A 16,998-nucleotide genomic window follows, 5' to 3' on the forward strand; every position below is an offset into this window, starting at 1 on the left:
CAACAGATATTTCTATCAAACTTTAATAAGCAGGGAAATTGGGCAGTTATAGTGAATGCACCAGGGGAACAGGAGTCCTGACCTCCTCTCTGAGATATTGGATTGCCCTACAAAAATGCAAACACAATTTGGGTTGGTCTTTCACAGTCCAATCCGCTTCCTGTGTAGCTTGGAAGAATTTGGTAACATGTCTAAGAAATGGGATCCTGTGCAAGTGTGCTGACAATGGATTGATCATTTGCATGCTTATTGAGTTCAGTGGGATTTACTTCCCTGCAATCATGCTTAGATAAGTGAAACTGACAACAGGATGGGGAAGGGGGTGGGGAGGAGGGGGGCAGGTTTGTTATTGACTTCAGTGGGATTTACTCCTGTGCAATTATGCTTAGAATAGGTGAAAGTGACCTGGGAGAGGCAGGAAGGGGAGGGGGAGGGCAGGAAGGGGGAGGGGGAGGGCAGGGAGGGGGAGGGGGAGGGCAGGAAGGGGGAGCGGGGAGGGCAGGAGATTGGGTAGGTGGGCACTGGGCAGAAGAGAAGCCCCTTCCCTTTCCAAAATGAAAACATTGTGAACAGTATCATTCTTTTTCAGGGTTTCCTCCACCTTTTTATTCTACAGCAGGTGGATGTAGCTTCCCACCCAAATTTAAACCAAAGCTGTCCCTGGCCACATCCACACCAGACCTTTATTTCACTTTAGACAGTCATGGCTTCTTCCAAAGAATCCTGGGATGTGTAGTTAGTGAAGGGTGCTGAGAGTTGCTAGGAGATGCCCTGTTCCCCTCACAGAGCTTCCATCAGAGTGGCTGACTGTTAAAGCTATCTGGCCACTGGAGCTCTGTCAGGGGAATAGGAGTCTCCTCTCAGCACCCTTCACAAAATACACTTCCCAGGATTCTTTGGGGGAAGCCATGAGTGTCTAAAGTGAAATAAAGTTCTAGTGTGGGTGTGGCCCCCTGGCAAGCCCCGCAGCTGTAAGTCTGGCTTTGAGAACACTGACAGTTGGTTCTTACTGAGCATGCCCGGCCTTATCATTGACTTCAATGCTAAATTTGTTAAATTAATTAAAAATCAGCCAGGCATTTTTAAAACTGCAAAAGATGAAGGTCAAGGAATGGGGCAACAGAAAAAAGTCCAAAAGGGGTCTGGTTTTTTCCTCTCTCTTCTTACACTTTGAACTCTCGATTCTCTCTGACTGTTTTGTGTATCACCATGAAAATTTAGAGGGTTGTTAAGCAAGCATTTGAGTTCAGGACTAAGTTTTGTAGCGTTTTGTTTCGAAATGAGCTTATGGGAAGCATCAGAATGGCATGGGGGGTATTTTCAATTTAACATTGCAGAATGCAACAAATCCATGCTGACTATAGTATCTACCGTGGCTGTATAAATAGGGGCTAACTCCCAATTAAGTGTGCATTGGATTGCCTTAGCCTTCTTTTGTTTTGGTTAAACATGCCCACTTTCTTTACATTATTTGTTTTCTAAACCCTATGACCATCCTTATAACTCTCATTTCCAATTGATCAGCACGAACTGTATTTTGTGTATTCAGAAATGAACACAGTGTTCCAGCAAAGGTCTTTCCAGTGCCAAACAGACTGATACTTTCCCCCCACAAGCCTTTTGGTAAGATTGAAATTATATATTATGGGAACCATGAAGCTGTAGCTGCATATTAATTTCTGTCCTATATGTATAATAGCCCTCATGATGTCAGTCATCCACATGCCATTTTCCCACTGCACCACATTACTAGCTGCTGCTAGTGTAGGTACCTTCAAATGGCATTAACTATTTATGCCACAATACTGTAATGTTGACTCATGTTTACGTTGGTATCTCTTGCAACTCTTGGACTCACCTTGGAAGTATATCAACTACCTAGTTTGACACACCCAGCCATCTTATATTTTGTATTTCCCCCCTACACACAATATTTGACATAGGCAGTAAGCAAAAAGAAAAAATGCCGATAAGTGTCCAACACTTCAGTATGAGACTATTTTCCATTTTTAGCTCATGAAGCAGGGGTGGCCAACCTCTGTATTTTTGAGGTCACTCCAGACTGTGGTCCAGACATACATTTTGCTGCCATCATCACCCCCAACTTCCTTGCAGGCACTGGAGCTCAAAGATAAGGTGAGCACCATCTAACAGCAAGGACTTCACATTTATGGAGCATATGAACTTATGTATAACTGAGGTGTTAATATACAAAATCCAAATAGATGTGTAAACATCAAACGTGTGGAACACCTCTGTATCTCACAAGTTTTGAAAAAATACATTTTCCTTATGAGTGAATGTTTGGGCAAAATATTTATCGCACCTTGAACAAACGTTGGCAGGACCATTGAGGGCCTGATAAAATTGCTTTGTGAGCCTGGGTATTCCTATCCTAATCTACCTCCAGTCCTCCCAGTCAGCTTTACTTGTCTTCAGAGTACTGACCAATATGCTTGTGAAAAACAGTACAAAGGCATTGACGGGGGAAAACCCTCAACCTACCTATTTCCTTTGCTAAGCTGTCTTTAAAAGCAACAGTATTCCCAGGCAGTTCTCCCCCTCCACCCACACCCATTTCTACAGGACAAAAGTCATTTCCATTGGGAAAAACCCATAACCTAGCTATTTCCCCTCTCCAGGCTCTCTTTAAAAGCAACAATATATTATTCTAGTTGCCTGCTAAATTATGTTAATTCTCTGATCAAGTGCGTTCGATACGTCGGCACCTATTGTCATCAGCTTATTTCAGGATGTTTTTCTCAACATGCATTGCACTTTAAATAATTCTATGAAGAATATGGTACACAACATTTACACAACAGACTTCAGGGGGTGAAGTAGGGAAACAAAATATTTGGAAGAATTGGGATCTTTGATAAATAGGCATATTTATATTTTGTAAGGGGAGAGCGGGAAAGACAAGAGTCAAATTAGGCAATCAAGAGATGAATATCCAGGATCAAGCTTTCAGTCCTGGGAAGTGTGCAGGTCGAAACAAAGAGTGCACATTCAGGAAGAAATGAATTAACAGCTGAGAAACTGTGATGGAGAACACATGATTAGTAAGGAAATTAATGGTATCAGGATTCTATCAGTCAGGAGTGTAGTCTGAGGCAAAGTGCAATATCAAAAGGGTAAAGAGAGCAATCCTGATTGCAAAATCAACAACTTCAGTGTAGTTGCAGGTGTGCAAAGTCACTCAAAGAGATGAAAATCTGGGGTGTGATTCACAAGTGGTCGAAAGTAATGCAATGTTAAGCTATAAGGACAGAAGGGGCAAACAGAGTGAAAGGTACCCAGTTTATTCAAAATAAGTAACCCCACCCCCAGCTCTAATTCTTATAGGGGGAAAAAAGAGGTATCTAGCTCTAACCAAGCCTTTAGGAACGTTGCACTTTACCAAGGAGGTAGACCTGGAGTCTGCCTGATTAACAGGGTACATAAGCAGTGAAATCACAGCAGTCTTCAATTCACAGTGTGGCAAGGTAACGTCTAAAGGCTCTCGAAACAGTGATTATAGCAGTGTAGGACCTTTAGTGGTCCGGGGCAGAGAGGGAAAGAAAGACCTGCTTTCAAGTTCCATGAGCTTCTTAGTAGATGATGTTCTCCATGGGGAACTGATGCTCTGAGAAGGTGGCATAGGAGACAGGTGTGGTGATGATGAACTGCAGTTAATATAGCTGGCGATAAGGAGAGTCACTTCAACAATCTATTGGGAGGGTGAAAGGAAAAAAAATATTCCAATAAAATTCATTTCCTTGGACCTACTTCAAGTTGACCTTTCAGTATAATCAGTATGTGCCATAAGACGAGACCATGTAGAGTCAGTCAAATAGGCCCATCAAGCTCAGTTTTGTCACTTCTGACTGGCAGCTGTTCTTCAGAGTCTTAGGCAAAGATCTTTTCAACTTCTGCTACCTGAGATACTAACCAAAAATGGCATGTAATGAACGCAAGAGCACTGTATACACATTAAGCATTTCCCCAGCCCCCTGCCCCATGTTCAACCAACTGTGCACACATGATTTATATATCACGCATATTTTGAACATCTGGGGACAAATTTGCACAATAGAGCTTTATTATAAATGCAGGCCAGTTAGCAAGGATGTATGTTTTGGTGAGTCACATATTTTTGTAGGAGAAAAACATGAGAGAGCAATGATTGGGTTACTGATTTAACACCCAGACTGGGTAGCCAAGACCCAAGCCACACTTCTGAGATTTTGCAGGCTTAAAACAAAGGATAAAGTTACTACATTCTTATTCTGCATTTAATAATGTAATTTAGAGGTAGAACTTTACACAGTGGCTCAGAGTAAGCAATTTATAAACTAGAAAGAAAATAATAATAATATATATAACTAAAGCAAACTCCTAAACGTATCTTTCCAAACTAAAAATGTCTCATCACCAGTAGAAGATATTTAGGTTTAAAAGATACCTGGAAGGACCAGCACTTCAGAGCTACGTACTTGACATACCATACACACTCTTATATGCCATTTTCTGCTGGTCATATCCAGAAAAGAAAACATCAGCTGCTTCCCTGGATTTCATTGTTGTTTTTCCTTAATAAAAAAGAAATTCCCTATACTTTGCTTTTTACTCACCTTTACAGCTGCCATTGTAAAAAGCAGTTTTTCAGTAGTGGTTTTGCCAGAACACCTGTCCACTTGGCTGACTACAAGCATAAAGTCATCCTGACAGCCTCCAAAGGTCAGTACAGAAGAGTACGAGTAAGCCAACGTTAAATGCTTCAACATGAGCAAAAGAAAGATGATTAGAGAAAACAAATTGCTACATAAGAGTACTGGTCTTCCACTCCCCTAAATGTTTTTAGTAATTGCCTAAACTGCAAGTGCAGACAGTGGTTTCATTCACAAATAACTGTAAATCATGGTTTATTAAACCATGGCTCAGTGTCATGTGTGAACCCTGTCCAGCTGCTTAACTATGGTTTGTTTACTGCCAATAAACTATAATCTGAAACAACAAAAATTGGTGGCTCATAAACTTAAGTTTGTTTTAACTATGGCTTTGTGTTATGTATGAGCCCAGTACCCTTCCTTAACTATGGTTTATTTGACCACCCCACCCCAGATGCTTACCAGATTGCAAAAGCATGAGGCAAGAGCAGCAGGAGAACAAACCAAACATTGGAGAAACACCGTGGTTTATTTGGTTGTGGGGAAGTTCATGTTTCACTCATGTGTTTAAATTGTTAAACAAATCATGGCTTAAGCTTAGGTTGGAGAACCTCTGGCCTGTTGGCCAATCTGGGTCTACTGGGGGTCAAAGGGCCCCCAAACCACACCAACCTGGCGTGACATCACGCTGATGCGTGACATCAGCTGATGGGCAAGAGAGCAGGGTTCAATCCTGCTGGGGTATGCTTTGCCAGTGCATTCCCCACCCCTGGCTGAGTATTATGTGTGAACCAGACCATTTAAGACCAGTGTCAGTATCCTCTAACACAGAATGTTTGGCATTGTACCCAGGAGACCTAAATTAACTGCTGACTTCTACATTATGTTTTTGTATCCAGAGGTCCACATGTATACAAGGAATTTTAAGGTGGAAGTGGTTGCCTCGAAGTATATATTTTCATTTGAATCAGGTTTTGGAAAGATGGAACCAGCATTGGTTTATCTTGATACCATGTGGGTCAAAAATCCTCACTTCTACAGCCACTCTTACGTTATCATATTGCTTTGTGCTCCTGCTGTCAGAAACAATGGGAACTTTAATGGTGCCCTTAACAGGACAAACTTTCTAAGGAGGAAGAAAAAGGTCCCTCTGTAATAATCTGTTTACTTAGGGTTAAGCAGGCATTATGGGAATGCAGAAGCAAGCAGGCAGGTAGTTCTTATTCCCAAGCAACATCCACACCATAGAACTCAACCAGTGTGCTTCAGCAACCACTGAGCTGGGCCAAAGGCTAAAGGGAGAGCCTTTTCCCCTTCTGGCATGCAACAACAGCATGACTTACAAGATTGTGTGTGCATATTTGTACATAAGAATAGACCTTAGTGCACACAGTATAAAACAAATCAGTATTCATTAGCTTTGGGCAAGCCAGTCCGATTTTTTCAAATGAAATAATGAATAATGACAGTAAAGCACAATAGAATGTCACACAAATAATTAAGTCATAAATATGTGCATAATTATTTTAGAACAGCAGTTAGTAATTTGACTCTCATGAATTGGAAGCTTTTAATTCATACATCTAGAACATCTTTCTCTTGAAATCAGCTGATTTATGTTATTGCCTCCGGGTTTATTTGCCACTACATTTCCTAATGAAACAATTTATTTTTCCTGCTTTGATTTAAAAATTGAATAAAATCAATAGTTTTGTTCTATTCTATAATCAAAGTCAAGAACAGAAGTTATGTCCAGTTTCTATGTTGCATGATTACTGAAATGTGCTTCTGGAGAAAACAACTAAAATTCCTCTGCTACTATTTCTCACCATACCAAATTATTATATTCCAGTATACTGATTCCATCTTCATTCACAGCTATCCAAAGTGGAGAATCTCCCAACGAAGGTAGGACAGGCTAGAGAAATAAGGTAATAAGATGCAGCAATTCTGTTATATTATGCTATTATGGCAGGACATCAACAAGTGATAATTTCTGTATTGGCTGCATACACACCATACATTTAAAGCACGCACACACACACACCCCTGGTTTATTAAGGGTGCTGGGAATTGTAGCTCTGTGAGGAGTAAACTATAGTTCCCAGGATTCTTCATGGGGATGTGCTTTAAATGTAAGGTGTGTATGGATCTTGGGTTCACCAGTGCAAATTATGTATTATATCTATTGAAAGCTTGTACTGCAATATGCATTACTGTTTTTAAGAAAATACATTCTCGTTTCAATTTTTTAAGGATTTTTGGGATGACAGGCCAAGATTTATTACTGATGCTAGCTAGCATTTTGACACTCTACTAACCCAAGGGAAATTTTTAAAAAGATGTTTTTTAAAGATTTTTTGTTTTAATATGTTTTTAATGATGTTTTGTGGTAATATATTTTAAATTCTGTTTTATTATGTTTTAGAGTGTTTTTAGTGCTTTTGTTTGCTGCCCTTGGCTCCTACTGGAAGGATGGGCGGGATATAAATCAAACTAACAAACTAATAAATAAAGGGAAGTTACATTGACTTTGACAGCGTGAAGTGAATGAATTTTACGTTGCAGCCCAAATTTGTTTTTTTTAATAGTCTTAATGGCACCCTTAATCAAACACCATTTAATATTCCCAAACAAATACCACCCCTCAATACCAAATGGTGACAAAGTATAGCACTACTGGCATAACTTGGAGCTACTGCAAGAATATTGTTAAGAGGAGAAAAAACAGGAGTATAGAAATTTGCCTTATGCCGAGTCAGATCATTGGTTCATCTAGCTCAGTATTGTCTACACAGAATGGCTGTGGCTCTCCGTGGTTTCAGACCAGGCCTGAAGACTATAATTTCTTGTCTTGTCTGGAAAAGTTCTTAGATTCAGTTTCATCTCAATTAAGATTTTCATAGGCTTGCCTTAGGCAAGTCATTATCTCTTGGCCTCCATTCCTGGCTCCTAAATGGAGGGAAAGGCTTAGGGTTGTAAAGGTAAGCAAGATAAGGACTGTAAGGCATTGCAAGAATCAATGGTGATACCTGCTCTTGGATTTACTACATAAGTGTGAAAGCTTTCATGAAAAGAACTCACAAATCAGATCTGGATCATTTCTCCCATTAAGAGATTATCCAGCTAAAGCTAGCTTTCATTACAATTTTCAGATGCATTTGTGATGATGTAGTGACCCCTAGAGACAGGAGGATTGCATGCTTGAAAACTGTGTGTAACAAAGTCCATATCTATCCCTAGGTTCAATCAATAACTCCAGCATTTTCTCCCAAAGTGATATTCTATTGAATATCGTTCAATAAAAAGTACTCATGCAAAGAAACACGGAGAATTACCTTAGTGGTGAACAGTTTGGCTCCAAAAAGGGGCCATTTCCGAGCTACAGTTAAATGGATCCGAATGCATTCTTGCAGAGAGCATCCTTGTAGCACCATCCACTTCGTAGCTAATTGGTCAGCTAGCTGCCTGTTAGAATAATATTAATTTGTCATCTTCAACACCAGGCCAGTAACAACAGCTGTATTAATACAATATCTGTCATCCTAAAGGACTGAAAGTAGTGCTTTTTAAAACAGTAGATAGTGGATTCACTACTGTGCAGCAATCTCTATAGTGAAATAGTGAAGAAAATAACACTTTCATAAGCAAGCCATCAGACCTTTGTTTGCATCTCAATCATTACAAGATTTCACAAGCTGATAACTGGATTTAGAAGTCTGAAAAATGAGTCAGACATTATGCTTGGATGTGAAATTTGCAAATTAACACTGGTATAGGTGTCATGAGCCCCGTGGAACGTTCCTGATGAAGAAGAAGATGATACAGGATGGGACTCAGGGGAGGGTCCTAGTAACTTGCAACAAGAAAATGTTGAAGCAGAAGGCTTCAGTGCTGTTGATGGTGATAGCTCCCCCCCCCTTAGCTCCAGTTACAGCAGAGGGAATGGTGATAGCTCCCCCCCCTTAGCTCCAGTTACAGCAGAGGGAATGCTGACTAATCAGGAGCCAGCCTCTTGAGTTTATACAAAAGGGGTGGAACCAATTAAATTGGTATGCAAGTACAAGACTAAAATATTTGCTTTTTCATACAGGTAGATAAGGTAGTAGAAGCTAGCCAGGAAATCACACCAGAACACCCTGCAGGGCTAGGTAGGTTGCGGGCACCCTCAGCGGAGAGCAGCCCACTCCCCTTGTAGCTACTTCATTCCCACCTCAAGCTGAATGATATTGGTGGTCCTCAGCCTTGTAAAACAAGTCATCACCAGTACAGCCAAAACCAGAACTGGGATGTGGAAGTGAAGTCTTGATTCTCCTTAAGGCCAGACAGATACCCTGCCTGCTTCAGTGAGGATAACTGGAACAGGGTTTTGTGTGCAGATGCTTAACACTATTGTTTACTTGTTCATGCTACTTATAGGAAATCATGAGTTCCTTGTACTTTCTTTCTATTATATTAGAAGCAGAGGGGCTCTTTTCCAGAGGAAATCTATGGCCCCACCTGGCCTTTCCAGCATAGTATTAGCTCTTAGGGCATTTCCAGACTATCACTGCTTTTAAGTGGAATTCAGTTACATAACAGCAAATTCAGGTTGCGCAATTAAGGCTGATTTGGAGTTGCTGAGCACAAACCCATTTCCCCCCAAAACCAACCTTTTCGTGATTAAAAACGTGATGGGAAAACGTACTGGAAAGTTTGGAATAACACTTCTTTGACACAACATTTAGCCTCCCCACAAACAAATCAGAGTGAATGCTCATTATATAGCCAAGGTGGTCTACTCTCCCTGCAAATAAATCAGGATGAATGCTCAACAAACAGATTGTCTGGAAGCACCCTTAAAGGGTCAGGGCACACTCTAGCAAAGAGCCTCCCCCGCTCCCTCCGAAAGAGACATCAAGTGTCATAAGAGGTTTAAAAAGGAGGAACATGACATTTGGGTCTCTAGTCTGACAGACTTGCAGTGGGACAATTTGAAATTGTAAGCCTGTCTTCCTTTATAGGATACAAGTGTTCTTTTTTTTAGTAATCAGAATTGGCTATTGATAGGTGTGTTATTTTGAATGACAAATGGCTAAACTCAACCTGTATTTGCTTGTTTTCAAATATGGAAATTTATTTTTAAATAAAGGTAAAAATAAGAGAAAGAAAGAACTCCAAAAAAACAACAACCCCAAGATGAGCACTAATTAAGGGGACAATTCACTGAGTACAGTCCTTAGGATTACATGGATAAGCTTGTAGACAATTGAAGTAAATCAGCCTGATCAGAAGCTCATTAATGATTGAGAGTGTTTGGGTGTCTAAATTATGTAGCCAAATAATAGCAAGAAGTCAAGAGAAATAGCCTGTATAATATTTTCGTTTTTAGGACACAATTCCATATAGCAGAATGCAGGCAGGCATGCTTACTCATACCTTAGCTGTTCAGGAGTAATACTATGTTTGTAGCGCTTGGGATAGAATTTGTCCAGGACCTGCTGGAGAAGATGTTGCGTTTTGGAGTGAGATGACACTCCAGGGCTGGATGCTACTGGTCGATCCAAATTCCCATATTCCACCTAAGAGAAAAAGTTGAAGTTGGGTGATAGGTAATTGTATTAAACTCAACAAAACAAGCAATTGTTTTGTTTCAGCAATTAGTGTTTGCATGTTTATGTGCATGCACAATATAAGCAACTAACTGTTTAAAACTCCAGTATACTAGAATTCAGACTAACCACTGGGATCTGCAACAAAATTTTGCAATGTAGAGTGCTCCTGTTTAGGGTTCTATCATCCAGCCATGGTCTTTTCCAAGCTACCTCATTCCAGGATACTTCATTCCCGTTTTCTGTTCCCCCTCAGAAACTCAGCATTTCTCCCAGGTAGCATGCCATCAGGAGGGTATTAGCACCACCTCGTGTCCAAAGGCAGGAATGCACAGGACTCAACACTTCTTGTGCTCTTTCTGGTGAGAGCCCAGTCGATTCCTGCCTTGTCCTAGGCTGGATCCTTTGCCTTAGCTCTTGTGAGTTTGCTCTTGTATTGTTTCTTCTGAGTCTGTCCTTTCTCATTTTATTCCTGTTAACTTCTTATTCTGTTCCTTAGTTCTTAAAAAACAGAAAACTTTTTTCTTTTTGGTCAAGGTACTGGGGCCTTCCACTTTCCCAAGGTTTGCCCCCCCAACTGGGGCCTTACCCCCTCCTGGGGTTTTTTCCCCTCCTTGTCCTCCAGTTGTCTGGAGCTCACGGCTCCTCTTCCCCCCCACCTCACTGTGGTTCCCCCCCCCCGCAGAAAACAGCCCATGCCCAATTGTGGACTTTGTCCAGGAGTTGTTGGCTGCTACTGCAGCCTGCTGCTTGCCTGCCCTGGCAGCCCTGATCCGGAGCTCATGGTTGTGGCTCTGGTCATGTTTCCGTCCTCCCACCGATCGCGGCCGTGGTCTAGGGGTCACCAATTGCTACTGCTGCCAGCTGCTGGGCCGGCTTGGTCCCTTCTTTGACTGCCAATTTTGGCTTCCTGGTAGTCTTTCTTCCCAACTGCCATTTTGCCCTGCGTTTTCCCATCACTGCAAGTCTCTTTCCTCCAACAGCCATTTTGTAATTTTCCCCACCACTGTGAGTTTCTTGCTTGTCACAGTTGCAGCTTCTTGTCTGTTATCAACTTACTCAGTTCCTCTTGTCGTCTCTGTGTTACTTTGCCCCCATTTAAAAATAAATAAATTAAATTAGTTGTCCTTTTCTCGACTGTCCTGTTCTTGGACCTGGCCTCTGCACCCTTTTCCTTTCCTCCTTTCCGCCTCTCCTCCTTTGACAAGGCACACACACAAAAAACTCTACTTTTTATTTTTTGGGTTTTCTGGCTGCATTAGAGCTCAAACTACTTCCCTTTACTGTGGGTGGTTCATTCTGCCTTGGCTGCAATTAGAGATCAGACCACTCCCCTCTACTGTGTGCAGTTATTTTTGGCCTCACTAATCCATCGTACCTCTCTACCTGTATGTGTGTTGATTAATTAGGACTCTATCCAACTAATGCCTGGTACTGCTCCCCTCTACTGTGTGCATGTAACCATGGCTGGGTCATCTCAGGCTGCTCCCTTGGACATGTTAATGGAATTGCAGCATTCTGATATGCAGCAGCAGCCATCTCAGAAGCCATCCATCTCATCAACTTCTCTGGCCTTGGCTGCATCCAAGTCACAAAAGCACAATGCCTCCAAGACTTCCAAGCATTCCAAATGTGCTAAGAAGTCAGTTCTCTCGACCAAACAGAAGGCTTCACGGAGGGCTCACTATGTCAGGATCCCACCTCCTGAGGTGACTCATCAGAGACCAGGATGCAGGAGCAGCCGTATGGAAGGTGATTTGAGACCTCAAATTTCTCGACACCTTTCTCAGACGCCTGTATTTCAAGATGGAGTCCCTCGCGTCCATTGCGGAGGCCATCCATGAAGTGGATTTCCTTGCCTTTATCGACGTAAAGGAGGCTTATCTTCACGTCTCTATCCTACGTGACCATTGGTGTATTCTGTAGTTTGCTTATGGCCAGCACCATTTCCAGTACAGGGCCGTACCCGTTCAGTCTTTCCTCGACCCCAAGAGTGTTCACAAAGCTGGTGGTGATCCTGGTAGCACACCTCCGGCTGCAGCGTATACATATATATTCTTACCTGGACGACCTGTTGGTAAGGGCACCTGCCAGGGCAAAGGCTCAGGAGCACGTATGTCGCACCCTAGCAGCTTTGAGAGGCCATGGCTTCCTTGCATTTAGCATCTGGGGGCCATCTTGGACACAGCTTGCGCAATGGTCTTTCTGTTTCCAGAAAGAATAGTGAATACCATCTAGACTGGTCGCCACCTTCAGTCTCGGAGAGTGACAGATACCATGTTTCTTGCCAAGGCGCTGGGGCTATTTGTCTCTGCTATCCACATTGTTACCTGGGCCCAGCATCACACCCAACCTCTCCAGTAGGCCCTCCTACCATTCCAATTGGACATTGCCAATTCCAGACACAGAAGACTACCACTTTCCCTGCTCCTGTAGGCGTCTTTCCTTTGGTGGGTGCTGACTGCCCATATAGAAGGACGTGCCAGGTAAGGGGAACACGGCCCAGACATGTAGTGGCTGTGCCTTGTTGCGGTCCTTCTCACACCCGCAGGGATGTTGGTTGTCCTCTCAGCCAACTCTCAGATCTCCAGTTGCTGCTCCTAAATGCCAGATCGGTACATAATAAAACCTCCCTCGTCCACGATTTGATTGTGGACGAGGCAGCCGATCTGGCATGTATAACCGAGACCTGGGTGGGTGAGCAGGGAGGAGTTAGTCTCTCCCAGCTCTGCCCACCGGGGTACTTGGTCCAGCATCATGGTAGATCTGAGGGTCGGGGAGGTGGGGTTGCTATGGTCTATAAGAGTTCCATCTCACTCACCAAGCACCATGTCCATGCAGTTACTGGCCTGAAGTGTTTGCACCTTGTGCTGGGCCAGAGGGACAGGCTGGGAATCCTTTTGGTGTACCACCCACCTTGCTGCCCAATGGCTTCCCTAACTGAGCTGACGGAAGTGGTCTCGGAGGTATTGCTGAGATCCCCCATACTATTAGTACTGGGGAATGTCAACATCCATGCCGAGGCTACTTTGTCTGGGGCAGCTCAGGACTTCATGGCTTCCATGACAACCATGGGGCTGTCTCAATATGTTAGTGGTCCAACACATATGTCGGGGCACACTCTAGACCTTATCTTTGCTACTGGACATGGGGATAGTGATCTGGATGTGGGGAATCTTACATCTTTCCCTTTGTCATGGACAGATCACTGCTTGTTGAAGTTTAGACTCTCAGTAGCCTTTTCCCTCTGCAAGGGTGGGGGACCTATTAAATTGGTCTGCCCCCGGAGACTAATGAATCCTGAAGGTTTTCAAAGGGCTCTGGGGGTTTTTCCGGCTGATAGGACTGGCGCTCCTGTTGAAGCCCTGGCTGATCTGTGGAATGCGGAGATGACCCGGGCTGTTGACACGATCGCTCTTGCATGCCCTCTCCTATGTAGAGCTCATACAGCTCCTTGGTATACTCCGGAGCTGAGAGCGATGAAACAAGACAGGAGGCGGCTTGAGCGGAGATGGAGACGAACTCCCGACGGATGCAATCATGCGCTGGTTAGTGCTTTTACCAAGCTGTATGTAGGAGCGGTGAGGGCGGCGAAAAAAACAACATTTTGCTGCCACTATTAGGTCATCTCTTTGATGCCCAGCAGAGCTTTTTAGAGTTGTCCGAGGACTACTCCATTCCCGAGCTTGGAACAGTTACTTTTTTGAACTACAACTCCCATCAGCCCTAGGCAACATGGCCACTGGATTAGGCTGATGGGAGCTGTAGTTCAAAAAAGTAACTTTTCCAAGCTCTGCTCCATTCTGGCCTTCAGGACACGGTAGAATCATCGGTGGCCCGCTGTAATGAGTTTGCTGAGCACTTCCAGCGTAAGATCTCATGCATCCGCCGGGACTTAGACTCCCAATTTATAGCGGCTGATCCTAATGAGGTGTCCGGAGCACAGTCTTGTCATGTTTTATTGGATGAGTTCCAGTTGGTTCAGCTCGAGGACGTGGACAAGGTGCTTGGACAGGTACGTGCAACCACTTCGGTACTGGATCCTTGCCCCTCTTGGTTAATAAAAACTAGCAGGGATGGAACAGTTGGCTGGGCCAAGGAAGTGATAAACGCCTCTTTACGAGAGGGAGTGGTCCCTGGCTGTCTGAAAGAGGCAGTGGTGAGACCACTTCTGAAAAAACCTTCCTTGGACCCAGAAAATTTCAACAGCTACAGACCGGTAGCGAATGTTCCATTCCTGGGCAAGATCTTGGAACGAGTGGTTGCTGGCCAGCTCCAGGCGCTATTAGATGAAACTGATTATCTAGATCCATTTCAATCGGGTTTTAGGCCCGGTTTTGGCACTGAGACGGCCTTGGTCGCCCTGTTTGATGACCTATGTCGGGAGAGGGACAGAGGGAGTGTAACTCTGTTGATTCTCCTTGATCTCTCAGCGGCTTTTGATACCATCGACCATGGTATCCTTCTGGAGAGGCTCGTGGAGTTGGGAGTTGGAGGTACTGCTTGGCAGTGGTTCTGCTCCTACTTGGCGGGCCGTCTCCAGAAGGTAGTGCTTGGGGAACATTGTTCGACACCGTGGGCTCTCCAATGTGGGGTCCTGCAGGGGTCGGTTTTGTCTCCCATGCTTTTCAACATCTACATGAAGCCATTGGGTGCGGTCATCAGGAGTTTTGGAGTGTGTTGTCATCAGTATGCTGATGACACGCAGCTCTACTTCTCCTTTTTATCCTCTTCAGGTGAGGCTGTCGATGTGTTGAACCGTTGCCTGGCCGCGACAATGGACTGGATGAGAGCTAACAAACTGAGGCTCAATCCTGACAAGACTGAGATGCTGTTGGTGGATGGTTTCTCTGATCGGATGGTGGATATATACCCTGTCCTGGATGGGGTTACACTCCCCCTAAAGGAGCAGGTTCGTAGTCTGGGAGTCTTCTTAGACTCTTCCCTTTCACTTGAGGCTCAAGTAGCCTCGGTGGCACGGAATGCGTTCTACCAACTTCGGTTGGTAGCCCAGCTACGTCCCTATTTGAGCAAGGAGGACCTTACATCAGTTGTACATGCTCTGGTAACCTCGCATTTGGATTACTGCAATGCGCTCTACGTAGGGCTGCCTTTGAAGACAGTTCGGAAGCTACAGCTAGTGCAAAATGCGGCGGCCAGATTGTTAACAAGGACCAAGTGGTCCGAGCACATAACACCTGTTCTGGCGTGCCTGCACTGGCTACCAATATGCTTCCAGGCCAGATTCAAAGTGTTGGTATTAACCTATAAAGCCCTATACGGCGCGGGACCACGATACCTGTCGGAACGCCTCTCCCGATACGAACCGGCCTGTACACTACGTTCTACTACGAAGGCCCTCCTCCGGGTTCCGACTCACAGAGAGGCCCAGAGGGTGATGACAAGAGCTAGGGCCTTCTCAGTGGTGGCCCCTGAACTCTGGAACAGTCTCCCCGAGGAGGTGTGCTTGGCGCCGACATTGTTATCCTTTCGGCGCCAAGTTAAAACCTTCCTCTCTTCCGAGGCATTCTCATTTTAATTTAATTTGAATTTAAGCTAACTTAATTTTAAATTTGTTGTAATTGATTTTAGATTGTTTTATTTTTATATGTCCTTGTTGTATCTTACTGTGTATTTTATTGTATTTCTTGTGTTCACCGCCCAGAGAGCTATTGCTAGTCGGGCGGTATAAAAGTCTAATAAATAATAATAATAATAATAATAATAATAGTGAAGGGCATTCCTTCTCGTGAACCCAAGAGGACGCTAATTACAGCAGATGCCAGCCTTCTGGGATGGGGCGCCCACTGCAACTCCCTATTCATCCAAGAGACTTGGACCACAGTGGAACAATCCTTAAGTGTTAACCTGCTGGCATTACAAGCAGTGCGGCTAGCTCTCCTGCACTTTTATCAGAAGTTCCCGCTGATGGATGTCCTCGTCCAGATCGACATCAGTGTGAAGGTGCAGTTGAACTATCGGGGGGCACACAATCAAGGACGCTACAAGCAGAATCAGTACACATCTTCAGTTGGGCCAAGTGTCACCTACTTTCTCTGAGGGCCGAGCACCTCAGCAGCGAACTAAACATTGCTGCGGACTTGCTCAGCAGACAGCAAATTTGGCCTTGGAAGTGGAAACTCCATCCTGAGGTGTTCCTTCAGCTACATCGCTGGTTTGGACCCTTCGTAGTAGACCTTTTGCCTAGTCTCAGAATGCACAGCTCCTATGTTTCTTTACAAGGTACTATCAAGCGGGATCAGAGGCAGTCAATGCCCTATCAACGGCGTGGGCAAGAGGACTCTTCTACACCTTCCCCCCAGTTCCTCTGCTGGGATGGACCATATGAAAACTCCATCAAGAACATGCCTGGGTGATCCTGTCGGCACCTTTCTGGCTACTCAGACCATGGTTCTCAGAGCTGCTAACTTTCTCAATTTAAGCTCCTGGATCTTCTCTCCCAGGGGCCAATATGCCACCCGGCACCCAAGTGGTTGAGCCTGACAGCCTGGACGCTGAACAGCATCACTTAACAATTTCAATACTTTCCAAAGATGTCATTGCAACCATATTGGCTTCCAGATGTCCCTCCACTATTCACATATACCAAGGCATGTGGTCAGCCTTTGCCAAGTGGTGCTCCAACCGGCAAGTTCATCCATCTAGCTCTACAGTTCACCACCTGCTGGACTTCCTCCATGAGGGACTTTCCAGGGGGTTGCAGCCAAACACCTGCACAGTCAGGCCTCGGCAGT

The 16,998-nt window shown here is 44.2% G+C and overlaps 1 protein-coding gene across 4 annotated transcripts in view; it reads right to left on the reverse strand.

The window, feature by feature from the left end:
* Positions 1-940: 940 nt before the first annotated feature.
* PLEKHH1 (pleckstrin homology, MyTH4 and FERM domain containing H1) overlaps positions 941-16,998 on the reverse strand; it is an 88,496-nt gene continuing 72,438 nt past the window's right edge. For 3 of the 4 annotated variants that reach the window (XM_061611085.1, XM_061611084.1, XM_061611083.1), the window contains exons 25-29: positions 10,071-10,213; positions 7,991-8,120; positions 6,487-6,570; positions 4,617-4,760; positions 941-3,712 (exon numbers count right to left, since the gene is read on the reverse strand). In XM_061611085.1, the coding sequence (XP_061467069.1) occupies positions 3,518-3,712; positions 4,617-4,760; positions 6,487-6,570; positions 7,991-8,120; positions 10,071-10,213 (696 nt within the window). In that variant the 3' untranslated portion in view covers positions 941-3,517. The remainder of the gene's footprint in view (positions 3,713-4,616; positions 4,761-6,486; positions 6,571-7,990; positions 8,121-10,070; positions 10,214-16,998) is intronic. The other variant, XM_061611082.1, reaches the window with a different exon arrangement.

The sequence above is a fragment of the Rhineura floridana genome, chromosome 2 (assembly GCF_030035675.1).
Source record: "Rhineura floridana isolate rRhiFlo1 chromosome 2, rRhiFlo1.hap2, whole genome shotgun sequence".
NCBI classification, from domain to species: domain Eukaryota; kingdom Metazoa; phylum Chordata; class Lepidosauria; order Squamata; family Rhineuridae; genus Rhineura; species Rhineura floridana.